Source organism: Euleptes europaea, chromosome 4, assembly GCF_029931775.1.
Source record: "Euleptes europaea isolate rEulEur1 chromosome 4, rEulEur1.hap1, whole genome shotgun sequence".
NCBI classification, from domain to species: domain Eukaryota; kingdom Metazoa; phylum Chordata; class Lepidosauria; order Squamata; family Sphaerodactylidae; genus Euleptes; species Euleptes europaea.
In genome coordinates, this window is record NC_079315.1 from 108834625 (window position 1) to 108862492 (window position 27868).

Sequence of the window (27868 nt, forward strand, 5' to 3'; positions counted from 1 at the left end):
TAGAATTCAGTTTAGGGCACTTTTTAGTGTTTTAAAAACCACAATCGTTTTGGCACTTCGGGTTAAATCCTTAGGCACAGTGGGACAAAGTCAGCTTTGCTAGACCCTCTCCGTGCATTCGGTAGAGCTGCTGGAACTCGGCGGGCAGCTGATGGGACTCCTGCCACTTGGTGGTAAACTTGGTTCCCTTTTTGTCGTAGTAGTGGTAGGGGAGGTCTTCTCGGTTGTTTGGATTAAACCCAAACGGCCAGAATCCATACAGGTGGATTTCGTCGCAAATGGCCGACGCAAGAGTATATGTAAGAATACCTGTGCTGAGCCGCTTGGGAGCCAGGTGTTTGTTCTTCCAGTACCTGTGAAAGAACGACATAGAATGATATGTGGAACTGACGATGCACTAGGGAAATGCAAAGTTATTATTCCTCACTTCCTTTAGAAAGCTTAGAGAGCCAGCATGGTGTAGTGGTTAAGCGTGGCGGACTCTAATCTGGAGAACTGGGTTTGATTCCCCACTCCTCCACAAGAGCGGCGGACTCTAATCTGGTGAACCGGGTTGGTTTCTCCACTCCTACACATGAAGGCTGCTGGGTGACCTTGGGCTAGTTGCAGTTCTCTTTGAACGCTCTCAGCCCCATCTACCTCACAGGGTGTCTGTTGTGGGAAGAGGAAGGGAAGGCGATTGTAAGCTGGTTTGCTTCTACTTAAAAGGTAGAGAAAATCGGCATATAAAAACCAATTTCTTCTTCTTCTTAAAACAGTAGCATGTAGCTGATTCTCCCTCCTTGAAATTCCATTCCTGGGGGTCAGCAGGCGCTCCTGGATGCCATAGGGTGAAAATTGGGGGTGTGCACTAGGAACTGGTGGAAATCACCAGCCCCTCTTCTGCAAATGAAACTTCAGTTCTCTTGGAGGATCTGCACAGTTGAGTCCATGCCGTCCAGGAAATGGTTCAAGTTTATCTCACAGTTTTCCTGCATTCTTCCCTTTTCCTGCAGCCCCTTCCAACCCATGGAGGGATAATTCCCAGGGTTACAGGACCAGTGCAGAAGAACAGCCTTGTAGGTTGGGGAGGGGACTGGAGTGTGGACTCCTTCCACAAGCGTGAGTCTGCTGAGGAAAAGCATGGATTCCATCTTTTTGCCCTTCCTCATTCCAGCCCACCATCCCACATGGTTCCTCCTCTGTATTGATGCCACAAACCTGGGGATGATCTTCCCAGGACTTGGAAGGGGCTGCGGGAATGAAGTAAGCCAGAAACCTGTATATGCCTTCTGTCCATAGAAGAAGAAGGTTGGTTTTTATATGCCGACTTTCTCTACTACTTAAGGAAGAATCAAACTGGCTTACAATCACCTTCCCTTCCCCTCCCCACAACAGACAACCTGTGAGGTAGGTGGGGCTGAGAGAGCATGACTGGCCAAAGGTCACCCAGCTGGCTTCATGCGTAGGAGTGGGGAAACAAATCCGGTTCACCAGATTAGCCTCCACCACTCATGTGGAGGAGTGGGGAATCGAACCCGGTTCTCCAGTTCAGAGTCCACCGCTCTAAACCAATGCTCTTAACCACTACACCACGCTGGCTACACCACGCTGGTTGGAGAAAGCCCAATGAGTTTTAGTAGACAACACATTGACTCAGTTAAAACACCTGTGATTCTGGACCCTGCTCATCAGTTACTGATCAAAGCAAATTTATTTAATACAGTCCGAGACCAATAAAAATAGAATCAATACAATAATTCAAACTTAGAATCATAGAATCATAGAGTTGGAAGGGAACACCAGAGTCACCTAGTCCAACCCACAATGCAGGAAACTCACAACTACCTCCCCCACACACCCCCAGTGCCCAGAAGATGGCCAAGATGTCCCCCCCATGAACTGCCCAAGTTCATAGAATTAGCATTGCTGACAGATGGCCATTAGCCTCTGCTTCAAAACCTCCAGGAAGGAGAGCTTACCACCTCCAGAGGAAGCCTGTTCCACTGAGGAACCGCTTGGTTAGAAAATTCTTCCTAATGTCTAGATGGAAATTCTTCTGATTTAATTTTAACCCATTGGTTCTGGTCCGACCTTCTGGGAAAACAACTCAGCACCATCCTCTATATGACAGCCCTTCAAGTACTTGAAGATGGTTATCATATCTCCTCTCAGTCTTCTCCTTTTCAGGCTAAACATACCCAGCTCCTTCAACCTTTCCTCATAGGACTTGGTCCTTCCAGAATATCAATTAACTCATTGTAAAAAAAAAAAAAAACATTTAAAATTGTAGAATCACAGAATTATGCAATATTTTATAAGACTTTTAGCTAAAAAGCCTATATATGGCTTACCCAAGATTTCCTAATCTTATAGGCTATCCAACCAAATTTGGCAAGTTTAAAAGTGATCTCTCAATTCTTATCTGCTAACATTAGTGAGAGGAGAGTCCTTCTATTTTTACCAGGATGGTGGGAAATTATGGGGGTAATCAGACTTTCCCTAATATGACTATAGATCTTACAATAAAAAAGATACGCTCTTGGGTCTCGATATTTCCATCTCCACATAAGCAGGCACATTCTGATCAGTTACAGAAGAGGAGGGTCGTCAGTAAGCGAGCTAATTGCCGGAACGATACATACTTGTTGACGTGCTGCATTATATTTCCTGGCCAGGCCAACTGGACTTTTAACTGTCCTCGATGCTCGATGAAGAAGTCGACCAATGTTCTCGTGACAGTTGCCGAAGTATGGAAGAAAAAGGCCGGGATCCAGAGAATGGCTCCATCGAGCTTCTTCAAACTGAGAAAAAAGTTATTGCGGTCTTGAATGGTCAGCAGGTTGTTGTAGTACTTATCCAGAATGCTGGGGTTGAAGGTGGTGAGGTTGGTTTTCCTGCCGACGTCTTTCTGGAACGCCTCGGTCGGAGCAAAATTGCAACGGAAAACGAAATCAGATTTGTCTATTTCCTCCCCACATTGGCTGCCCACCAGAATCCCGCTGTTTCCAACCACAGCGCAAATGTTGTAGTGCTTATTCTGAATGGGCGAGACGTCTGGAAGCAGCGCTCGCAAGTTATTGCTAATGGAGAAAACATACTTATGGCTGGAGTAATCGTAGTGCATCAGCTGTCCAATCCGAACCATGCTCTTGGTCAAAGAAAAGTTCTTGACGACATCAACGTTCTGCAGAATCTCTCGCCTGAAAACAAAGTACAAACATTTCATTAAAAAGACAGATTGCGCTTCCCCATGTTGCACCGTTGGCTTTGTTTTGAGGAGAATCTGAAGCAGCAACTAATTTCAGGAAAAGAGAGAATAACTCTTGAAGCCTCCCTGGAGGAAAATGTCTCCTTTGTTTTCCAAAGTTTATCTTATCTAACAATTAAAGTTTATCATATATAACTGTTTTTACCAATCAAAGTGTACAAATGTAACTGGTGAGACTAACGGTCTTCAACAGGGGTGTCGAACTCAATTGTTACGAGGGCCAGATATTGACATAAATGTCACTTGGTCGTGCCGGGCCATGCCTCGCCAGCCCAGATCGAGAGAGGGGTGTGTGTGGCTACCTCGGCAGGCTTGCAGGCTGGCTAGGAGCTCTCAAGGGGCTGGATTCGGCCCACAGGCCTTAGGTTTGACACCCCTGGTCTACAAGAAGCAGCAGTGTTTCAGAGGTTAGCCATGCCGGTCTTCAGTAGAAGAGCTAGATTTGAGTCCGGTAGCATCTTTGAGACCAACCAGATTTTTGGGGGTATGAACTTTCGAGTGTCAAAGCTCCTTTTGTCAGATACCTTCGTCAGTCGTGGTACCTGACGAAGGGAGCTTGGACACTTGAAAGTTTATCTTGTTTGTCTCTGAGGTACTGCTGGAGTCCAATCAAGAAGCAGAAACTGTGAACCACCTCAACCCTGTTTTGTTCCATTACTAAAGGTGTGCACGTTTGCTCCACTTGCCAACCCTGTAGCTCGCGGCACTGAACGAGTTTGATTTTTGTGTCTAAAGTTATATTAATGTTGTCCTGATTGTTTTGTCCATTTGTTTCGAACCAGGAGGCCCCTTTGGCCTTTTCACAGCTTCATTGGAAGTGCACCAGGGTTCAGAGGGCCCCTGGCTAGGGTTGCCAGGTCCCTCTTGGCAACGGGCGGGAACCTGAGGGGTTCCCCTTAGGGACGGAGCCTGAGGAGGGCGGGGTTTGGAGAAGGGAGGGACTTCAATGCCATGGAGTTCAACCGCCAAAGCGGCCATTTTCTCCAGGGGAACTGATCTCTATTGGCTGGAGATCAGTTGTAATAGCAGGAGATCTCCAGCTAGTATCGGGAGGTTGGCAACCCTACCAAAGCAGCCCATGCCCCGGTGGATGTGGGCAGGATTTCCTCTGCTGTCCCTGATCCTGCAACTGGAACTGAGGGCAAAGTGGAGACTAGGTGGTTTTGTACTGGACAAAAGGGCTTCAGATTGCAGAGATACATTTCAGGATAGCTTATTAATGAAAAGCTCATCTTAATGGAGACTTGTTTATATTTATGCTTGCAATTTTACCACCATTTATCGCCTTTTACTATTTGTGTTATGTTTACATGGAAAATGTACTTACTTTTATGCATTAACTTTTTGTATGTGTTTCGGATGAGCCTTATACCAGGGCTCGACAAACCCCAGGTGCCAGGTTGCCATGATGCCTAGAAGTTCCATTGTTGCATCTAGTATTTTCTACTCTGATTTTACTGTAGAGACTCCCGGCCATCTTCGGCAGAAGAACAAAGCTTATTTATCAATTCACGTCAGAATGTCCAAGATGCCCTGAACCACGAAGAAAGGCTAAGAATAAATGTTGTTTTTTAAAGTTAGTAAATGCATGTGAAGTTGTTGTCATTGCTTATGTTAACTTTATGCAATTCAGTGGTGGTGGATGAATTCATTCCTTAACTAGTTGCTTTCTATAACTGGCTCCAATATCCAATGTAACTGAGGGTTTTTAAAAATCAGTTATGAAATTATGAGAAATTTGGAAGATTTTATAACTGTATGAAGATAGCTTAAGGCTGACAATTAAGAAATTGAAATTGTTCAAGACTTTCTATTCCTTGGCTCCACCATCAACCAAAAGGGAGACTGCAGCCAAGAAATCAGAAGGAGATTGAGACTGGGAAGGGCAGTCATGAAGGAGCTAGAAAAGATTTTGAAGTGTAAGGATGTGTCACTGGCCACCAAGACTAGATTAATTCATGCCATCGTATTCCCTATTACTATGTATGGGTGTGAAAGCTGGACAGTGAAGAAAGCTGATAGGAAGAAAATAGATTCCTTTGAATTGTGGTGTTGGAGGAGAGTGTTACGGATTCCGTGGACTGCCAAAACAAACAAACCAGTGGGTTATAGATCAAATCAAGCCTGAACTGACCCTAGAAGCTAAAATGACTAAACTGAGGCTATCGTATTTTGGTCACGTCATGAGACAACAAGAGTCACTGGAAAAGACAGTCATGCTAGGAAAAGTTGAGGGCAGCGGGAAAAGAGGAAGACCCAACAAGAGATGGACTGACTCAATAAAGGAAGCCACAGCCCTCAATTTGCAAGATCTGAGCAAGGCTGTCAAGGTTAGGACATTTTGGAGGACTTTCATTCATAGGGTTACCATGAATCGAAAGCGACTTGACGGCACTTAACACACAACACATGAAGATAGCATTTGGTCATCTAGTCCTTTCTACAGACGTCCTCTCTTCCACACACAGTGGGCAGCCAGTGATTCTACCCAGAGGCAAACCTACATTTTTGGGACCCTGAAGCTTCAATTGTTATGGGCCCCCCTTTGCAACCAACAATAGGCAGCATCCAACAAGGTCCAAAGGACCTCGAGCAAGGACCTCGAGGCCCAAATGGCGGAGAACAGGGTGGTGAGGTGGAGTCCTTGAAAATGGGCCATACAGCGAGCCCCTTCCCACCAGCAACGAGGTCTCGGTAACCACTGTTATCTTCTTCAATGGGGTTGTTCAGTGGCAGATGTATTGGTTCATTCTCTAATAGAGAGGTAGACGGTCATCAGAGGGGGCTTGTTAGGATAAAGAGGTGAAAATCTGATTTTTGGTGTCAAAATGCACAAGTGAGACGAGAACAGCCTGAATTGAGAATTCAGATGTCTTTTTATGGTTCTGGTTGGCTCCAGCCTAAGTGCTGAGCTATAGAACTATTAAGCCGTGCACCAACGAAGGATTTGAGACTCCAACTGCCCAAATGTAGGCTATGAATAGATTCTGGCGAGCTCAGCGAGCCCTTACAGATGGGGGTTCAGGCGCTGCAAGCCCCTAAGAAAATTTTGAAATTTGACCAATTACAGGGACATTTTGAGGCCAAATGAAATGGGTATTAGAGCATATTCTAAGGTCAATATTAAGTACTTCAACCCATTGGCTTATGATTCTATCACTAAAATAGCCTTATTTTAATAGCAAACACTTAAAAAAAAACACCATCGATTTTGTTGAAAAATTCACTCATTAAATTTTTTTAGGGACCCTGAAGCTTAAGCTTCATAAGTTTCATAGTAGATCCGCCACTGTTTCTACTGATGCAAGAGTTCCCCTCTGACCCCCCCTTGAAAGCTAAGGCAGGAATCATGGGACACAGGATGGGGGTCAATAAGGAACAGAACTGGACAAGATCCCCCCTCTCATGGAAAAGTAGGTGGGATGCAACCCCTTCTAAGATACAGCAGGGGTCCCCAACTGTTTTTGGGCCTGCGGGCCATTTGGTATTCTGACACAGCACGGTGGGCGCAGCAACAAAATGGCTGCTACAGGAGGCGGAGCCACCCACAAAACAATTGTCACAGCGCAACTTCAGTAACACAGTGTAGACCCTTGTGTTGTGCCGGCAGCTGCTGCCAAAGCAATATTTTTTTTTTTTAAAAAATCGGCACAGTCAATCAAATCTCCAGTAGTCAATCAGAAGCCTTGCTGGGCAAAAGCCCTACCTGCCCTCACCCACTTCCTCAAAACCCTTGGTGGGCACCAGAAAAGGTGTCGGCAGGTTCCACGGCACCCAAGGGCACCACTCGGGGAACCTCTGAGATAAAATAATGTCCAAAGTGGAATGTTGCGGGGAATGATATGCTATATGTGCTGATTTTGAGGTTAAGGTGTAGGATTGGGCAGCTCCTACACAGTATCGTCTCCCTTTCTTCCCTTTCTTATGTTCAGCTGTTTTATATTGAACCAGTCCCTCGATGTCAGTATTATCTACTCTGCCAGTGGCTCTCCAGCTTTCACATCACCTCCTACTTTTAATGGGAGATGGGATGCAGAAGGCATCATCTTGGAAGAGGCATTCCCATGTCTCATAGAATCGTAGAGTTGGAAGGGACCACCAGGGTCATCTAATCCAACCCCCAGCACAATGCAGGAAATTCACAACTACTTCCCCCCCACACCTCCATGCCCAGAAGATGGCCAAGATGCCCCTCTCATGATCATCCTAAGGTCATAGAATCAGCATTGCTGTCAGATGACCATCTAGCCTCTGCTTAAAACTTCCAGGAAGAAGAGCTGACCACCTCCCGAGGAAGCCTGTCTCAGGCTGGAATTCTTCCTCTAAGATGCTGCTGGCCCTCCACCATTTTTATATGTGCCTGAATTAATAACAATTGACTTGGACGGCCCAGGCTAGCCTGATCTCATCAGATCTCAGAAGCTAAGCAACGTTGGCCCTCGTTCTTACTTGGATGGGAAACCCCCAAGGAACACCAGGGTTGCTCTGCAGAAGCAGGCAATGGCAAAACCACCTCTGTTAGTCTCTTGCCTCGAAAACTCACTGGGTTGCCATAATCAGCTGCGACTTGACGGTACTTTACACGCACACAGCAACATTTAAGATCTACCACCCAATTAATCAGAGCCACATTTTTAGTTCATCCCCCCAAATCAATTAATCTAGCCAATTAATTGAACTAAACGCTGCAGCTCCAGTCAAAAAATTTTCACGTGTTTCCAATACACAGAAAATGAGCGATTGAGCAGAGTAATAAAGCAACAGGTGTAATCAAGGCTTTGGTCATTGACGCTTATTTGTCAAACTCCATTAGAATTTGAAATAGAATGCATTTAGTTTGGGATTGTGATTGTAATACGATTTACAAGAGCTTTTTTTTTTAAAAAAAGCCAATTAAACTCTGGAAGGTATTATATGTTTTACATGACAAGGGGCCAGGAAAGAGCTTTGCAAAGAAATGTTGCCAGTTCCTTGGAAAACCCGTGCAGGGCTAAGGAGGGGATATTAAATGGCATTAGCAATAATGGGTTTGAAGTTTGGATGCCGGTACACACGGACACATGAAGCTGCCTTATACCGAATCAGACCTTTGGTCCATCAAAGTCATTATTGTCTACTCGGACCAGCAGCAGCTCTCCAGCGTCTCAGGCAGGGGTCTTTCACATCACCTACTTGCCTAGTCCCTTTAGCTGGAGATGCCGGGGACTGAACCTAGGACCGTCTGCATGCTGAGCAGATGCTCTACCACTGAGCCACTTCCAACATCCTCATCTGGCATCTCCAAGTGACATTCACCTGTCTCCCCTTTGCAGACACATAACTCCTTAATATCCCATTTGGTCAACTACAAATATTCAAAACCCTTTGGAGTTTCCCCTAATGTGGATAAGGCCAGTTAAAAAAAAAAACATTACAGTTTCCATTTGCTCATCATCAAGAGACAAGAGAACAATTTGGGATTATTTCATTACTAATTTGCTTTGCTTCTGTTCTGTTCTCCCAGGGAACATCTCAGGTTGGGGATACGCGTTACTCATTACACTGGGGAGAATGCCAATGGATCTGATGGTCTATGAATGCCAAATAGTGCTAGATAAAGGCTGAGCCATTATATTATTAAACAAACACTTGAATTGGACTTCAGCTCAGACCAGGTCACAAAAATAAGGTGTCTACAGCATGGTGTAGTGGTTAAGAGCGGTGGTTTGGAGCGGTGAACTCTGATCTGGAGAACTGGGTTTGATTCCTCTCTCCTCCACATGAGCGGTGGAGGCTAATCTGGTGAACTGGGTTTGTTTCCCCACTCCTACACATGAAGCCAGCTGGGTGACCTTGGGCTAGTCACACTCTCTCAGCCCCACCTACCTCACAGGGTGTCTGTTGTAGGGAGGGGAAGGGAAGGTGATTGTAAGCCGGTTTGATTCTTCCTTAAGTGGCAGAGAAAGTCGGCATATAAAAACCAACTCTTCTTCTACCTCTAACCAAAACTGCTTTGCTGTGATAATTCATTCAGAAGTTAGGTTTTGACACTGTCGAAGTGTCAAATTAAAGAGCTAGAAAACTCAGAGAGAATTTCCACAAGCAAATGTGAAATGTGATTTGGAATTTTACCCTCCCCCTTTCCCCTCCTTTTACTTTCAGTCTGGGATGACTTGCCCAACTCTGTAAATGTGCAGCTGAAGACCAACACAGCACCGGAAATTAATCAATCAATCAATCAATTAATTCAGTCAATCAAAGTATACTGCTTCTCCCAACTACAAGTATGGTAGTGAAGAGCGGAAGCTATATTTCACATCCCAGTTCAGGCATTAACAGTGTGATCCTAAGCAGAATTATACCCTTCTAAGTCCATTGATTTCAATGGATTTATAAGGGGGTAACATTGCTTAGGACTGCACTGTAAGTATTTGTGTCTCTAGAAAGTCTTAGAAAGGTTCAAAGAAACCAGTCAACACCATGTCTAATGACGACAATGTGGCCCCATTACAACTCTATGGCTGTCACCTGAGGTGCTTTACAGTTTAATCATCTGCTTTTGTTTGATGAAACAAGATTTCCTATTATGCTTTTTTATTGTCTGCCTCACAACAGTAAACAGTATCAAGATGGAAAAACGTCTTGCAAAACCCTGGGTTTCATTATGCACACCACAATATAGCTGCTTCTCTGTGCAAGGCCAAATAATTCGCAATCAGATCAACAGCCAAGGTCTTTTTTATCGCACCACTTTAGATGTTCTCTTGGATATGAAGCATACAATACATCAGGGGGAACACAATATGCAACTCCAGATTGTTCTGTGATCTCTTCTTGAGCCTCGTTGGACTTTTTTCTGACTCAAGCGATTAGGATCAGGCCACAAGATTGTGTACTTATTTGCCCAATTTTTCCTGGGAGTGAATTCTCCCCTCCAGTCTTAACTTTGGTTTATATATATCTAAAAGGTAAAGGTAGTCCCCTGTGCAAGCACTGGGTCATTCCTGACCCATGGGGTAACGACACAGCCCAACATTTACTAGACAGACTTTGTTTACAGTGTGGTTTGCTATTGCCTTCCCCAGTTGTCTACACTTTACCTCCAGCAAGCTGGACACTCATTTTACTGACCTCGGAAGGATGGAAGGCTGAGTCAACCCTGAGCCAGCTACCTGAAACCAACTTCCGTCGGGATCAAACTCAGGTCGTGAGCAGAGCTTGGACTGCAGTACTGCACCCTACCACTCTGCGCCACAGGGCTCATCTACCTAAACTGCTATTTAGACTAATAATAATAATAGTGTGCTGTCAAGTCGCAATTGACTCTTGACTGCCATGGGACCATGGGGTTTTCATGACAAGAGATGAACAGAGGTGGTTTGCCATTGCCTGCCTCTGCATAGCAACACCAGTTTTCCTTGGTGGTCTCCCAACCACCTCCCAACCAGGTACTAACCATGGCTGACCCTGCTTAGCTTACAAACTCCATAAGGCTGGGTTATCAGGCTGCTGTTATTAAGATTAACCCAGTTAAAATTAACCACTGTTTGTTAACTGACAACACGGTAACATTTTCTTTAAGAAGAAGACTTGGTTTTTATACACCGACTTTCTCTACCTTTAAGGAGTCTCAAACAGGCTTACAATTGCCTTCCCTTCCTCTCCCCACATCAGACACCTTGTAGGATAGGTGGGGTTGAGAGAGTTCGGAGAGAACTGTGACTGGCCCAAGGTCACCCAGCTGGCTTTGTGTGTAGAAGTGGGGAAACCCACCTGGTTCATCAGATTAGAGTCCGCTGCTCAAGTGGAGGAGTGGGGAATCAAACCCACTTCTCGAGATTAGAGTCCACCGCTCTTAACCACTACACCATGCTGGCTCTTGCTAATCTGTGAGTATTGCAAATCTGTGAGGAGAAGAATTTGTTCCAGGGAAGAGACGAGCTGTGGGTTGAGATCACATGAGCTTGAGGCTGGGTCCCAATTTCTTCTCTCCAGGATCAGAGGAGAATGCCTATTATCTTAGGTGCTGTGGAACACAGGCAGGATGGTGCTGCTGCACTCGTCTTGTTTGGGGGCTTCCTAGAGGCACCTGGTTGGCCACTGTGTGGACAGACTGCTGGACTTGATGGACTTTGGTCTGATCCAGCAGGGCTTTTCTTATGTTCTTATGTTCTTATGTTCTTAACTGTGGCTAAAGACAACAGGGCACTTTCACACATGCCGAATAATGCACTTTCAATCCACTTTAACTATCGCTTGCAAGTGGATCTTGCCGTTTCACACAGTAAAATCCAGCTGCAAAGTGCACTGAAAGTGGATTGAAAGTGCATTATTCAGGATGTGTGGAAGTGCCCGACATGACGTCTTCTCTTGCCTGTGCTATTGGTCTTGATATTACTTTCAGCCTGGCTTGGAAGAAGCACTGGAATGCAGGGGACCGGGATTTAGGGAGCGGAGAGTGCGAGCAGGCTAATAGGGGTCAGAAAGAATGGACTTAGAATCATAGAATCATAGAGTTGGAAGGGACCACCAGGGCCATCAAGTCCAACCCCCTGCACAATGAAGGAAATTCACAACTACCTCCCCACTCCACACCCCTAGTGACCAGAAGATGGCCAAGATGCTCTCCCTCTCATCATCTGCCTAAGGTCACAGAATCAGCATTGCTGACAGATGGCCACCTAGCCTCTTCTTAAAAACCTCCAGGGAAGGAGAGCTTACCACCTCCCGAGGAAGCCTGTTCCACTGAGGAACCGCTCTAACTGTTAGGAAATTCTTCCTAATGTCTAGACGGAAACTCTTTTAATTTAATTTCAACCCGTTGGTTCTGGTCTGACCTTCTTGAGCAACAGAAAACAACTTGGCACCCTCCTCTATATGACAGCCCTTCAAGTACTTGAACATGGTTCTTGAACATTGCAGACTGGATTTGGAACTAACCAAATCTTTGGTTACTGGTCTGTAATAATGATGTATTAGGTTGGATCCAGCCAATCTTTTGCTCCATTTTCCCCCCCAATTCTCTTCCTTCCTACAGTCACCAACCCACATCGTTTTGGCCATGCAGGCACAATGATCCCCAGCATAGCCACTTTGGGTCCCCTCCTCTCTTTTTCACCAGTGGAAAAGGGGAATGGATCCGGGCCATTGTCGCAAACAGCAAGCACTCCGTTGAGTGTCTGGTATTGGCCAGTGTGTGTGTGTCGAGTGCAGTCAAGTTGCTTCCGACTGTCAGGCTGCTATCTCGGTTTCGTTATTGCCTCTGTATCTGTGCTGTCTCTGTGCTGTGTTGTCTGCCCCCCAAGGTCGCATACCTAGGCCTGGGAACTCAGCTCCTGGGAAACTGTATTCATGCCTGTAATCTCCCGCCTTGCCTGCCTTATAATATCTCCCAGCTAGTGAGCCTCTCAGAGCTGTCATTTTATTCGTTTGCACTGTATGCCTATTTGATCAGTAAAAACCATCTGTTTGGACTCTACATGACTTTGTGGTGATTTCTGGTTCTGTGGGCCAAGGGCTGACATTATGACAGCTCTCCCTCATCTTCACCGTTCTCCTAGCCAGGCTGGAGCCCAGGGGGGTTCGCCTGCCACTTGGATGGGAGCTGTGCAGCTCTCCAGGTGATCTACTACCCTGGAGCCCTTCTCAGAGGATCCTACTCTGTTACAAGACTTAATCGCTGAACTTTTCCGGACGACCCGAGAGGTTTGCCGCTTGAGGGGACTGGTACAGGCGCAGTGGCAATCTCTTACAGGACGTCTCTGGATGTTAACATCGGAGGATACTGATGCTCGTTTAGATCTTCAGGACTTGGATCAATTACTGGACGATGCCCGATTGGCGACTGAGGATTTACAAATATTAACTGGACTTTTGGATAATCTTATTTCTCGACAAACTCTTTCTACCATGGCGGGAGCCCCGCCGGAGGGTTTTTCCCTGATCCCGGATGCGGCCAGCTGCCAGGCTGAGGCCAAGCGAGTCGCTATTAGCACCGCTCTTCTCCTTGTGGAATGTACAAAGGACACCCCGGTAGCCACCTTGGCTCAAGTTTTGACCCCGACGTTTGGAGCCGAGGCATCCGCACTGGCGGTTCGAGTACAACCTCTGCTGGGCGGGGAACCTGACCCCATACTCTTGCTCCTCGAGACAGAACTTTTGCCGCGCATTACGGCAGAGGCTGCCCTGAGACTTGAGAACGCCAAAGTTCTTGCGGATCAGCAAGCCGCCGAAGCGGCTAGGGTCGCAAGAGAGAGAGAGGCGGCGGAAGCAGCCAGGGCGGCTGCAGCAAGGATTAGGAATCAGGCGAACGTGGACACGCGCCCCAAGGACTATGTACTGGGACTATCGGGTCTAACTTTTTCCCCGGCGTTTGTCCCGTCGCGTGCGACCCAACGCGCACGCCGTTTGGCTGACCGACGTCGAGACTCAGATGAGTCTGAAGACGAGGATTTATATGGGGATAGCTCTCAATGGGCCACGAGCTTCCGAACCAGTAAGCCTCATCTTACTGGTGGCCCAAGTGAGGAGGTTCATCTTTTACGAGCCCAGAATCGGGAGCTCTCCGACCGTGTTGATCAACTCCAGGAAGTAATGGAACTTATGCTTCAAGAGAACAGGCAATTACAACACACCCTGATAGCTCAGAGACAGCCCGTTCCGATACCGGGTCAGGGGGTACCCGTACAACCACCCGCTAATGTGCCTGCTCCACCCTTACCTCCTGGAGCTCCTGTTGCTCCTCCGCCCGGACCACCCGTGCAACCACCTGCTAATGTGCCCGCTCCACCCTTGCCTCCTGGAGCTCCTGTTGCTCCTCCGCCCGGACCACCCGTGCAACCGGGTCATCCCGCGCCCGGCCCTTGGAAGCAACTCAAATTGAGGACTACGTATGACGGATCTCTTGAGACTTTGCCTTGTTTCTTGCATCAAGTGGACAGTTATATGCGAGAACAAGGTCAACTTTTCCCCACGGAAGATAGCCGGGTGCGGTACGTAGCTTCCCTCCTGACAGGCAAAGCAGCTGACTGGATGGTCCTCCAGTTTGACACCCGCTCTCGTGCGATTCGTTCCCTCAACAACTTCATGACTGCCCTGAGAAGGAGGTTTGAGGACCCCTTCCTGGGGGAAAGAGCCAAAACGGAACTCTTACAATTAAAACAAGGCTCTGCTACAGTTCGGGAATTTGCCGATGAATTTCAGCGACTGGCAAGTAAAATTGTAGGTTGGCCCGAGACCACCCTAATCCATCATTTCAGGGAAGCCTTGCATCCTGACATTCTGAACTGGTCTTACATGCGGGGCGATCCCGATACCCTCGAAGGCTGGATCCTATTAGCCGAGGAAGTGGAAAGCCGCCGCCGCTTTATTTCTCTCGTCCGTCAAAAACACAAGGAGAAGGGCACCCAAAAGCCTCAACCCAAGGCACCACTGCTCGTCCCACGAAATCCCCCACGCCCGCTCCAGGAACGTGAAGCCCGATTTCAGAGGGGTGCCTGTCTTACATGCGGAGAAATGGGCCACTTTGCAGCCGTTTGCCCACGCCGCCAGGAATTATTTCGTCCCAGCACGACAACCCGCGCCCGAGGTCGTCCACCACGCAGAGGCACCGCGGCCACCCGCAGCGCAGCTCCGGGAAGGCCCACACCCTCTGCACTCCATGCCGGGGACCCAGCCTCCCTGCCTGCTTCCAACGACCCCGCCGGGTCTCGGATTACAAGTGCCCCATTGGGGGACAGCTTTCCCTCTTCAGATGAGGAAAACCCTTGGATTTCTCCAGCCTTAAACCTGGAATCTCCCCTCGACTTGTCAAAAAACGGCCCCGGTCTGTGGTGAATGGAGCATCTCCACAGACCTCTCAGGATCTTCCTATCAAACCGAATGCTCCTACCAAAATCAAAGAAGTGGACTCCACCGTCTACGTGGATGCAGTTTTACAACAACTTAACGGAGGTCCACAAATCCCCGTCAAAGCACTAATTGACTCCGGTTGCTGTCGCACTCTCATAAGCGAAGCCACGTTTGCTGCACTCAGAGCCGACTCAGAGGCTTTACCCGCCCCCGTCCAATTTGCTCAAATGGACGGGAGCCAATTCCAGGGGGGTCCAGTTGATCACCGCACCATAGGGGTGGCAATGGGAATTGGTTCCCACTGGGAACAAATAGACTTCACTATAGCCCCTATCCGATTTGAAGTGGTCTTGGGAATTAACTGGATTAAAGGACATAGTCCCAGTATTGATTGGGAAACAAACACTATCTCTTTCGCTAGTCCCACCTGCGACCAGCATCGGCAAAACTTTGCTCTGCCATTTCCGCCCGTTCCAGCATTAACCTCTACTGCCCCAGTACCACCGGCTCTACCCGCTGTATACCGGGACTTTGAGGATGTCTTCGACCTTAGGGAATGTGATGCCTTACCCCCCCACCGGGCCTCAGACTGTGCGATTGAAGTAGTAAAGGACTGCACATTAACCAAAAGTAAGATTTACCCTATGAGCGCTTCCGAGCGCACTGTCCTCCAGGACTTTTTGGACAAAAACCTCGCCAGAGGGTTCATTCGCCCTTCGAATGCCCCAAACTCGGCCCCCGCGTTTTTCGTCTGGAAAAAAGAGGGCGACCTTCGCCTGTGCATTGACTTCAGAAAGCTCAATGCGGTTACCCAGACCAACGCCTATCCTATCCCATTAATATCGGATATTTTGGGACAATTACAGGAAGGCCGTGTGTTCTCTAAATTAGACTTGGTGGAAGCCTACTACCGAGTCCGTATCCGCGAAGGAGATGAACACCTCACTGCCTTCTCTAGCTGTTTCGGAATGTATGAATTCCTTGTAATGCCATTCGGATTAAAAGGGGCCCCGGGGGTCTTCATGCAACTCATCAATGAAATCCTACATGACCTTCTATATCGTGGGGTGGTGGTCTACTTAGATGACATTCTCATTTATTCGAAAACTGTGGACGAGCATGTGACTCTGGTCAGGGAAGTTCTACAACGCCTGCGTAACCATCAACTGTTCGCTAAACTAGCTAAGTGTGAATTTCACCAAAGCAAACTCACGTTTTTGGGATACATCATCTCCCACCAAGGTCTTCGCATGGACCCCGCCAAAGTCCAAGCCGTCCTCGATTGGACTCCCCCCACCAACCGTAAGCAAGTACAGCAATTTCTGGGATTTGCAAACTTCTATCGGGGATTCATCCCTAACTTCGCCCAAGTGGCTCTACCCATTACGGACCTGCTGAAAACTAAGGGAAAAGTAAGCTCGGCTGCCTTGCCCTCCGCAAAAATCCTATGGACTGAGCAATGCCAAGCCGCCTTTCTGGCCCTCAAACGCCTCTTCACTTCGGAGCCGGTGCTACGGCACCCAGACCCAAATCAAATGTTCATTGTGCAAGTCGATGCTTCCGATGTAGCCATGGGAGGGGCTCTCCTCCAGCAAGGACCGGACGGTCTTCTTCACCCTTGCGCTTACTTTTCAAAAAAATTTGCGCACGCTCAATTAAACTGGCCCATCTGGGAGAAAGAGGCCTCTGCAGTTCATCATGCACTGACTTTATGGCGGCAATTCTTGGAAGGGTCTAAAGTACCCTTTGAAGTTTGGACCGATCACAAAAATCTAGCTGCCCTCACGGGGTCCCATAAGCTATCGGCGAAACAACAACGGTGGGCGGAGTTCTTTGCTCAGTTCCGTTTCACCCTGAAGCACGTCCCTGGGAAGCAGAATGTTCTCGCGGATGCCCTCTCCCGTTTACCACAATATCCGGTAAAACTCGAAAGACCCACCAACTCTCTGTTCACCCCTATGCAACGTGGGGCCCTACCTATGCTGGCTGTGCAAACCCGATCCCAGCATCAGCACACCTTCCCTAACTCGCAAGCTCCGCCAGCCCAACCGGCTGCCCAGCCGCCACCGCAACAGACTGGAGTTCCCGCCCCTCCTACCCCTCCGACCGCTCAGCCGCCTGCAGTCTGCGCGCCGCCGCACGTAAGCACTAGCCCTATAACTGTTTCTCAGATCTCCATGACCGACGGGGGGGCTCCCTCCAAAATCCCCATCTCCGAATCCTTTTTAACTGTCCTTCGGGACCAGTGCCTTTTAGAACGTTCCGCTCATACCCTACCTCCTGGTGTTTTGGAACAAGGGGGGTCCTGGTACAAAGACTCAAAATTGTATGTACCCAAAGCTCTCCGGAAAGACGTTTTACATTTAGCTCATGGAGCCAAAACAGCTGGGCACTTTGGGTTTCTGAAGACCCTTCACTTATTGCGCAGACAGTTCTGGTGGGGGGGAATGCGTTCCGACATTGACTCCTTCATCCGCAGCTGTCCCGTTTGTGCCGCTGCGAAACGATCGCAGGGCAAACCCCCGGGACTGCTACAACCTCTTGAAACGCCCAGCAGACCTTGGGAAGTGATTGCTATGGACTTCATGACTGATCTCCCTCTCAGTGGGGGTAAAACTGTGTTGTGGGTTGTTACTGATTTGTTTTCTAAGCAAATACATTTGATTCCATGCGCAGGGATCCCCTCTGCTCAGAAACTGGCCCGCCTCTTCGTGACGCATATCTTTCGTTTACATTCGTTTCCGCGTAAAATAATTTGTGACCGCGGAAGTGGTTTCGTTTCTAAGTTTTGGAAAGCTTTCCTCAAGTTGGTGGGGGTGGAACAGGGATTGTCTAGTGCATACCATCCTCAAACTGATGGTCAAACTGAACGTGTCAATGCTGTACTTGAATGTTATTTGCGTTGTTATGTTAACTACCACCAGGATAACTGGGTGGAACTGTTACCTTTAGCAGAATATGCCTACAATAATGCCATGCATCAATCCACAGGTTTTAGCCCGTTTTTTGCTGTGTATGGACAAGATTTCAGTCCCATCGCTCCTACGGATGATGTAGAGGGGGAGGGGAACCCCGACATTGCCTCCTGGGCACACGCCCTCCGTACCACTTGGCCCTGGCTCGTTAGCAACCTCGACCGGGCCAAACGTAAATACAAAGCGCAAGCTGACAAACATCGCTCCCCCGGGGGTGATCTGCAAGTGGGTGCTTTGGTTTACCTTTCCACCAAAAATCTCCGTTCCACCCAACCGTGCCATAAGCTCAGCGCCAAATTCATTGGCCCTTTCCCCATTACTCGGGTCATAAACCCTGTCACAGTGGAACTGGCTCTCCCCAAATCCTTGAGGCGTGTGCATCCTGTTTTCCACATAAGCCTCCTCAAACCCCATGTTGCTTCTCCACGGTGGCATCCGGACCCACCGCCTGCGCAACCCATCATGGTGGGGGGGGGAAGAACACTTCGAAGTCTCCAAGATCCTTGACTCCCGTATTCACCATGGCAATCTGCAATATCTAGTTCGTTGGAAACATTTCCCCCCTGCCTATGACGAATGGGTGCGCGCACGGGATGTCTCCGCCCCCGACCTCTTCGACGCCTTTCACATTGCTTACCCGAACAGGCCAGCCCCCTTGCGAACTGGGAGGGGGCCTTGAGGGGAGCAGAATGTCAGGCTGCTATCTCGGTTTCGTTATTGCCTCTGTATCTGTGCTGTCTCTGTGCTGTGTTGTCTGCCCCCCAAGGTCGCATACCTAGGCCTGGGAACTCAGCTCCTGGGAAACTGTATTCATGCCTGTAATCTCCCGCCTTGCCTGCCTTATAATATCTCCCAGCTAGTGAGCCTCTCAGAGCTGTCATTTTATTCGTTTGCACTGTATGCCTATTTGATCAGTAAAAACCATCTGTTTGGACTCTACATGACTTTGTGGTGATTTCTGGTTCTGTGGGCCAAGGGCTGACACCGACTCAGGGCAACCCTATGAATCCATGTCCTCCAAAACATCCTATCTTTGACTGCCTTGCTCAGATCTTGCAAATTGAGGGCCATGGCTTCCTTTATTGAGTCAGTCCATAACTTGTTGGGCCTTCCTCTTTTCCTGCTGCCCTCAACTTTTCCTAGCATGACTGTCTTTTCCAGTGACTCTTGTTGTCTCATGAATTGACCAAAATACGATAGCCTCAGTTTAGTCATTATTGGCTAGTTTAGTGTCTTGATTTTGTTTTCTTTCCTGAAGGACAATTCAGCCATTTGAAAGACCAGAACTTCTGATTCAGAACCCATCTCACATCTGTGGTCAGTTATTCATAGTTTAGTTTTATACAGGTTGAGTATCCCTTAACTGGACATCCAAAACCCAGAATGACGTGAAAACCGGAAGTTTCGAGCTGATGTGCTGGCATTACTCACAGGCCCTCAGCAGTGCTCCAATTTGCTTTCTGATGGTTCAATGTACACCAAATCATTTGAAATACTGTTTAAAATTACATTCCGGCTATGCGTATAAAGTGTATATAAAACATAAAAGACTGTCGTGTTTAGACTTGGGTCCCATCCCCAAGATATCTCATTATGTATATGCAAATATTCCAAAATATTTCAAAATACAGAAAGATCTGAAATACGGAACTCTTCTGGTCCCAAGCATTCTGGATAAGGGATACTCAACCTATAATGGCTTATGTTCTGAAAGCCCCCAAAAACACAGACTGGGCTCAATCCTATGACATTCTTCTACTACAAACAGAAAAGGAGGCGAGAGGTCCCAATGCGGAAGTAAGACAGAGAAAAACTACAAAGTTGAGACGGCTACAAAATATAAACAAATAACCACACATAACCATACCGCCACATACTATATATGGCATGGTTATTGTTTAGCCATTTGTACCATTCTGAAGTGTTGATAGGACATAGACTCATAGAATCATAGAGCTGGAAGGGCCACCAGGGTCATCTAGTCCAACCCCCTGAACAATGCAGGAAATTCACAACTACCTCCCCCCCACACACCCCCCAGTGACCCCTACTCCATGACCAGAAGATGCCCAAGAAGCCCTACCTCTCATCATCTGCCTAAGGTCATAGAATCAGCATATTTTGTGACATTTGATTTTTGTGTTTGTCACATGAATATATGTACTCTTCTACTAAGCCACGGGTCCCCAACACGCTGCCCATGGGCACCATGGTGCCAACCGACATCTTTCCTGGTGTCTGCCTGGTGTTTTTAGAAAGTGAGTGGGGCCAGGTGTGGCTGCTGCCCAGCAGGGCTTATGATTGGCCGCTGGAAATTTGTTTGGCTGAGCAGACTAAATTAGCAGTTTCAGTGGCACCAGACATCACAGTGTTGGTTATAGTCTCTCTCTCTCTCTCTCACTCCTCTTTCCCTGTGTATTTTTAAAAATCACTCCTCTTGTCCCCTGCACTTGGGCTGGGTGTGTGTGGCTCCACTTCCCACAGTGGCCATTTGGTGGCTGCCCCCAGCACCCTTGTGTCAGAATTCCAAAGATGCCCATGGGCTAAGCCTTCCTTCAACAAAGAAAGAGTTCCTCCATTGGAGAATAAGACCATAAGAACCTAAGAAAGGCCATGCTGGATCAGACCAAGGCCCATCAAGTACAGCCGTCTGTTCACACAGTGGCCAACCAGGTTCCTCTAGGAAGCCCTGAAACAAGACGACTGCAGCAGCACCACCCTGCCTGTATTCCAAAGCAGCTAATATAACAGGCATGCTCCTTTGATCCTGGAGAGAATAGGTATGCCTCATGACTAGTATTCATAAGAATATAAGAAAGGGTCCAATTCTGATCAGGACTGTGGTGAGCTACATAAGAACACAAGAAAAACCCTGCTGGATCAGACCAAGGCCCATCAAGTCCAGCAGCCTGTTCACCCGGTGGCCAACCAGGTGCCTCTAGGAAGCCCACAAACAAGACGGCTGCAGCAGCACCATCCTGCCTGTGTTCCAAAGCAACTCATATAATATACCTTCACGCTGAACAAAGTAACAAGGTAACAACAACACGATAGCTCATTTAACAACTTGGCTCTATTTGCCACTGTACATTCTCGCACAAGCGCCGCTTCAGCATCTCAGTGAACAACAAGGAGTTCATACAACTTGTTAAAGCTATATGCTCTCAAAAGCAGATGCCCTTCAGTTACAGAAAAAGGAATGTAAACCAAGGAACAGAAACCTTCACAAATCAAGCAACAGACTGCTACAGACGACAGCCTGTTTACATTCTTTTTTCTGTAACTGAAGGGCATCTGCTTTTGAGAGCGTATAGCTTTAACAAGTTGTATGAACTCCTTGTTGTTCATTGAGATGCTGAAGCGGCGCTTGTGGAGAATGTACAGTGGCAAATAGAGCCAAGTTGTTAAATGAGTGATTGCGTTGTTGTTTCCTTGTTACCTAATATAATCGGCATGCTCCTCTGATCCTGGAGAGAATAGGCATGCATCATGACTAGTATCCATTTTTACCAGTAGCCATGGATACCCCTCTCCTCCATGAACATGTCCACTCCCCTCTTAAAGCCTTCCAAGTTGGCAGCCATCACCACAGTGTTTAAGGTGTCATTCTGGCTGGTTCGCCTCTCACCTTTGTTGTAAGAACGCCGTTCTGTTGAATGTCCATTTGGGAGTTTTATCCTGCAGCTCTTGGTTCGCGGAGTTTGTATTGGGCACAAAGGAAGGATCAAGGAACTTCAGTGCAAACTGGGACCTGTAAAAAGGATCACACATCCATACCGTCAACTATCGCCTATCAGGGTTTAAAGGCCAAAGTATTTATTCTACTTCATGCAAGAAGAATCTAGGGTTAACAGTGCCATCCTAAGCCGAGTTCCATCCTTTGAAGAAGAAGAAGAGCTGGTTTTTATATCCTGCTTTTTCTGTACCTTTAAGGAATCTCAAAGAGGCTTACAATTGCCTTCCCTCCCCCTCCCCCAAAAGAGACACCCTGTGGTAGGTGGGGCTGAGAGAGCTGTGACAAGCCCAAGGTCCCCCAGATGTGGAGAAGTGGGGAAACAAATCCAGTTCACCAGATTAGCCTTTATTTTATGCCTGTTTCTCCTACACCTCCTTCTCCACTCACGTCCTCCTCTGCTGCCTCCCTTGAGCAATCCTGGCTCTAAGCCTTTTCAAGCTAAGTTCCTTTCTTTGGCTCAGTTGCTGGCATCATCTCTGACAGCAATTCTCAGCCAGTCAGTGCCAGGGGTTTTACAGAATCACTTTGCGATTGGTCTTGCATTCAAGGGTCAGGACCCTCCAATTGATCACCGAGCCCCTTCTGCTGCATCTCATGACCCCACAAAACTACAACTTTTTTCCCCTTGTGTTTGGGAGGATCTGCTGTGTAGACGGCAAAGGAACCCTTCTTCCTGCCTCTCTTTGCATATATGCAGAGAAGAAGAGTTGGTTTTTAATGGGGAGGGGCCGTGGTTCAGTGGTGGAGCATCTGCTTGGCATGCAGAAGGTCCCCGGCATCTCCAGTTAAAGGGACTAGGCAAGGAGGTGATGTGAAAGACCTCTGCCTGAGACCCTGGAGAGCCGCTGCCGGTCTGATAATACGGACTTCGATGGACCAAGCATCTGATTCAGTATAAGGCAGCTTCATGTGGTAATACCCTGATTTTCTCTACCTTTTTTAAAGGAGTCTCAAGAGCCAGTGTTGTGTAGTGGTTAAGAGCAGTGGTTTGGAGCGGTGGAGTCTGATCTGGAGAACCGGGTTTGATCCCCCACTCCTTCACATGAGCAGCAGAGGCTAATCTGGTGAACTGGATTTGTTCCCCCACTCCTACACACGAAGCCAGCTGGGTGACCTTGGGCAAGTTACAGCTCTGTTAGAGCTCTCTCAGCCTCACCTACCTCACAGGGCGTCTGTTGTGGGGAGGGAAAGGGAAGGTGATTGTAAGCCGGTTTGATTCTCCCTTAAGTGGTAAAGAAAGTCGGCATATAAAAACCAACTCTTCTTTTTCAAAGTGGCTTACAATTGCTTTCCCTTCCCCTCCCCACAACAGACACTTTGTGAGGTTAGCGGGGCTGAGAGAGTTTGAAGAGAACTGTGACTAGCCCAAGGTTATCCAGCGGGCTTCATGTATAGGAGCTGAGAATTTAACCTGGTTCTCCAGAGTCCACCGCTCATGTGGAGGAGTGGGGAATCAAACCTGGTTCTCCAGATTCGAGTCCACTGCTCTTAACCACTACACCATGCTGGCTAGTAAGGGGAGGTCACTTATTGTTGGAGAAGTTTCCTGAATGGTTCCAACTCTTGGCTTGTTTCCAGCCATGATACACCTCCTAATGTTTGGTTTAGATCTCTTGACCTCAGCTCTTTTGGTCCGCTTCCCATGGTCTTGGCTTTGACACTGTTGAAGTCATAACTCTGGCTCCCCTTTTCCTGGCATGTGACTCTGACTTCCTGTCACATGCTTGCAGCTCAACATAGCCCAAGTATAGAAAGGCTAAAGATCACTGACATAGCGCATCATGAAATGGTTTATTGTTCCCTAAGGTTTACCCAGAAAAACCTAGGCTCCATAAACCAGGGAGTTTCTAAAAATGCCTCCGGATTCTAATTTTAATTAAATTCATTTCTAACTACATGCAGAGAATAATTGCAGAAAGAGCTTTCACACGCAACCTATGCTATCATGCAGATAAGAATGAGGACTGAGATCTTTTTCCAGATCTGCACTGCCTTTCTTTCTGAATGCAAACTCCAGCTGGCTTACAACAGCAATAACAAATTAGAAATAAATCACAGTATGTAAAATACAACCGAACCAAACAAACAATACAGATCCGGATGACCAGTAATTGTAAAACAAAGCTCGGCTGTACTATTCCTATTTCTTGTGTTTTTAAAAATTGAAAACAAGTTACAACATGATTTCCAAAAGCAGAGAGGGACAGGCTGTGCCTAGTTGAAATTCAGAATATAAGAACAGCCCTGCTGGGTCATCTTAAGTCCCATCTGAAACCACAACATTCAGAAACCAGCGGGGCAACATTTTAACCTTCCAGGATATTCAGTGGCTGATTTAAGAGTAGCAGTTCTCTTACAAAGGGAATTCAAAAGGAAATTAGAAAGAAAAACTGCTGAATTACAACTAATAATGAAGCTCAAGACAATGCGTTCTCCTGGATTGAACAGAGATCTGGGATTCCTGCCTCATTACCAATGTTCATTACTCGATGCCTGCTACCCTTCTGCATAACATACCTAATCCAATCGTGCCTGCTAATGTCATTTACTTGATTTTGACATTGCCATTGGGTAATTCACTCTTCTCTACTTAAGGATAGATGCATATTCTATCTGTATCTGAAGAAGTGAGCAGTGACTCATGAAAGCTCAGGCCCTGCCAGAAATGTTGTTATTCTTTAAGGTGCTACTGGACTCTTGTTCTTTTCTACTGCTAAGACAGACTAACACGGCCTCCCATCGTGAAGGATCATTTTATGTTCATCTAGGCAACATGTGGTCTTTGGCTTTTTGAAATCAGGATACAACTTCTTTGGGAACTTAGTCGGAAAAAACATATTACAGCCAAGGTACCACAAGGGTAATCTTCTACGAGCATTTAGATATCGATGCTTTTTAGGCACATATCTTATTTTTTCCCTTGCTCTGCGTCACTTGTATCATGGGGAGGGGCTGTGGCTCAGTGGTAGAGCCTCTGCTTGGCATGCAGAAACTCACAGGTTTAGTCCCCGGCATCTCCAGTTAAAGGGACTAGGCAAGTAGGTGATGTGAAAGACCCCTGCCTGAGACCCTGGAGAGCCACTGCCAGTCTGAGTAAACAATGCTGACTTTATTGGACCAAGGGTCTGATTCAATATAAGGCAGCTGCATGTGGGGAGGGGCCGTGGCTCAAAGGTAGAGCATCTGCTTGGCATGCAGACGGTCCTAGGTTCAATCCCCGCCATCTCAGTTAAAGGGACTAGGCAAGGAGGTAATGTGAAAAACCTCTGTCTGAGACCCTGGAGAGCCACTGCCGGTCTGAGTAAACGATACTGATTTTATTGGACCAAGGGTCTGATTCAGTAGAAGGCAGCTTCATGTGTGTTCATGAACTCAGCTGTTGTGCCTGTGCCTGTGACACAGATTGACAATTCTGGGAAGCATGTCTATGGAGGAAAAAAGCAAGAAACCCATGTGGAAATCATTACATCTGATGACTGCACATGTGTTTGCGCTCCTTCATGCACACATGGATGTATTTATCGTGTATGATGATCAGCGTGTGTGTTTCACACAGGAAGCCTTCCTATGTAGGATAATACGTGGAAACTGTATGTTGAATCACATGCATGTATTTGGCTGAACGTACCCAAATGTACAACCACCCTATCGTTTTCACATTTTTACTCTCATGGAAGTGATACCCATGTAGGAAAAGTATTGTGTACAACATGTTTCTAGTCTTGGCCATCTTCTGGGCATGAAGTATGGGTCGCTGGGGGTGAGGTAGTTTGGAATTTCCTGCATTGTGCAGGAGGTTGGACTAGATGACCCTGGTGGTCACTTCCAACTCTATGATTCTATGATTCTAGTCTCTACGTTGACACTATACCTTTCATTTTGTTTTAGTCTGGATTGATTTAGGATCAGTCTACACTTTGGTGGAGCAGGCAGATGCCACTTCAAACACCCTTGGGGTGGTTTCTTCTTTGTACCACATTGTACAACCCATCCCAATCTCGTGTGGAATCTCTGTGCTGGCCTTGTGCAAATGCTCTACGCAAAGAGGATTAAGAGGGCCCATTGGACTTTACCAATAATAAATGATGCTTAGAACATAAAAACATAAGAAAGGCCATGATGGATAAGACCAAGGTCCATCAAGTCCAGCAGTATGTTCACACAGTGGCCAACCAGGGGCCTCTAGGAAGCCCACAAACAAGACGACTGCAGCAGCATTATCCTGCCTGTGTCCCACAGCACCTAATATAATAGGCATGCTCCTCTGATCCTGGAGAGAATAGGCATGCATCATGACTATTTTCATTTTGACTAGTAGCCATGGCTAGCCCTGTCCTCCATGAACATGCCCACTCTTAAAGCCTTCCAAGTTGGCAGCCATCACCATATCCTGGGGCAGGGAGTTCCACAATTTAACCATGCTTCTGGAGAAGGCCATGTTGCGCAGAGATGGCGGCAGGGATAAATGTTGTATGTGAAAACCCTTTCAAGCTGTCTCTCCGCACAATAAACGCAGCCCAGTCCTAAGCTGAAAATGAACTTACTATCTCATCCTTTGAAAGGTTATGACCTGTTTTGTATCATTTAAAACATTTAAAAATAGGGCTCCATTCACAAATGTCCCCCTGTGGTTATTAAACCGATCAAATTGAAGGGAGGCTGAAGAGCCAGTATGTCATATCAGCACCATGGACAGCAACCAACCGATTTCAGCAGCCCTTGGGAGATGCAAGTTTTCCAGCTACCCTGTCACTCCTTCCAACTCCAGCATCTCTGGACATTTTTTCCTAACTTCTTTTCCTTCAGTACAGCGAGCAGAGTTTCGCGCAAACATGCATGCGCTGGGGCACATGTGTGTGCATCTGCACACAGGGGAATGTATTTTGCAGCTGAGCAGACGGGCGCCCATATGGTTTCTCTCGCTGCCTAAGGGGCTCCCCATTGCGTTGGGGTTTTCAGAAGATGGAACGATTCTCATGATTTAGGACTCTTCCCTGCCTGTGCCTTTCCCCTCCCCCTCCCCCAATTTTCAGGCTGAGCTCTGCACAGAGATCAGGATTCTCCGGATTTTGTAGGCTGTAGCTGGAAAAAAACCAGCATTCCCGGGGAGATTCTGTAGCTGGAAAAAACCAGCATTCCCAGAGAGATTCCCAAGGAGAATCGGGAACACAGTCGCACAAAGCTGCATCCTCCAAACGCCTTGGGATTGCGCAGCAAAACCAGACAAGGAACTGGAAGGAAGGGGGGGGAGGAGAAAGGCAAAGCAGAGATCTGCCATAGCTTTCCTGAATAGCTCTCCTGAAGTAATCTCCGCTCTCTGTCTCCCAGCCATGGGGAAGATGCACCGAAGACGTCTCTCCAGCCAAGGCAACAGAGCGTCTGCGCCATTAGCTCGCCCCATAGAATATACATGAATTGGGAAATCAGCCACCATGATGTTCATCAGCTGTTCCCCTTTATATATGTATGTGTGTGTGAGAGTGAGGCGCGCATGCACACACACAGAGGCACACAGATATACTGGGTTTTTTTCTTTTATCCACCCCCCCTCCCCAGCCACAAATGCAGAAGCTTAGACCTGCATGATCTGATCGATCTCTGCACAAAAGCATTTTGAGGGGGGGGGGTGTTGGGGAGCCAGAGCAAAAACGGAGTGGGAGAGCATTTAGGGGGAAAAGAGGAGCAGGGATGCAATCATCCCATTCGCCTCCCCCCCTTCTGGCCCCCTCCCACCCCATCCGCCAGCATGCACATCCTTTATCCGGCAGGCCACCCTCCTCCCTCCTTCCCCGCAAGGAGGAAATAAAAAAAGGGGGCAAAGCACTCACCTAAATCCGGCGTGGAACATGTACATTCTGGGCACCCCGGAGTTGGCGTATTTGGGAGTGGTGAAGATATTGTCTTTTTTCAGGGACACGTAGCTGATGAAGGACAAGATCAGCAGAGCCACGCTGAGCATCACCAGACCCAGGACACTCACCACCCGGACCATCTTGCAGTTTCTCATGCCTGGGGGGGCGGGGAGGGGGGGAAGAACCAGAAGGGCGATGTGAGCTACATTGGAGTTAACACACCCAG

The 27868-nt window shown here is 47.5% G+C and overlaps 1 protein-coding gene across 1 annotated transcript; it reads right to left on the minus strand.

Moving 5' to 3' along the window:
- On the minus strand, positions 1 to 27806 carry ST8SIA3 (ST8 alpha-N-acetyl-neuraminide alpha-2,8-sialyltransferase 3). The gene is made up of 4 exons (XM_056848183.1): positions 27619 to 27806; positions 21683 to 21805; positions 2625 to 3182; positions 1 to 353 (listed from the first exon to the last, which is right to left on the minus strand). The coding sequence occupies exons 1-4, from the start codon at positions 27795 to 27797 to the stop codon at positions 71 to 73; spliced, it is 1143 nt and encodes a 380-aa protein (XP_056704161.1). The 5' UTR covers positions 27798 to 27806; the 3' UTR covers positions 1 to 70.
- Positions 27807 to 27868: the final 62 nt, after the last annotated feature.

Bases quoted from the DNA above. Each gene is read 5' to 3' on its own strand.
- ST8SIA3 (XM_056848183.1), bottom strand. From the start codon at position 27,797: ATGAGAAACTGCAAGATGGTCCGGGTGGTGAGTGTCCTGGGTCTGGTG. The intron at 21,806-27,618 runs GTGAGTGCTTTG...TCCTTTTTACAG, and splicing joins ATGTTCCACGCCGGATTTAG to GTCCCAGTTTGCACTGAAGT. The intron at 354-2,624 runs GTATGTATCGTT...GTTCTTTCACAG, and splicing joins ATAATGCAGCACGTCAACAA to GTACTGGAAGAACAAACACC.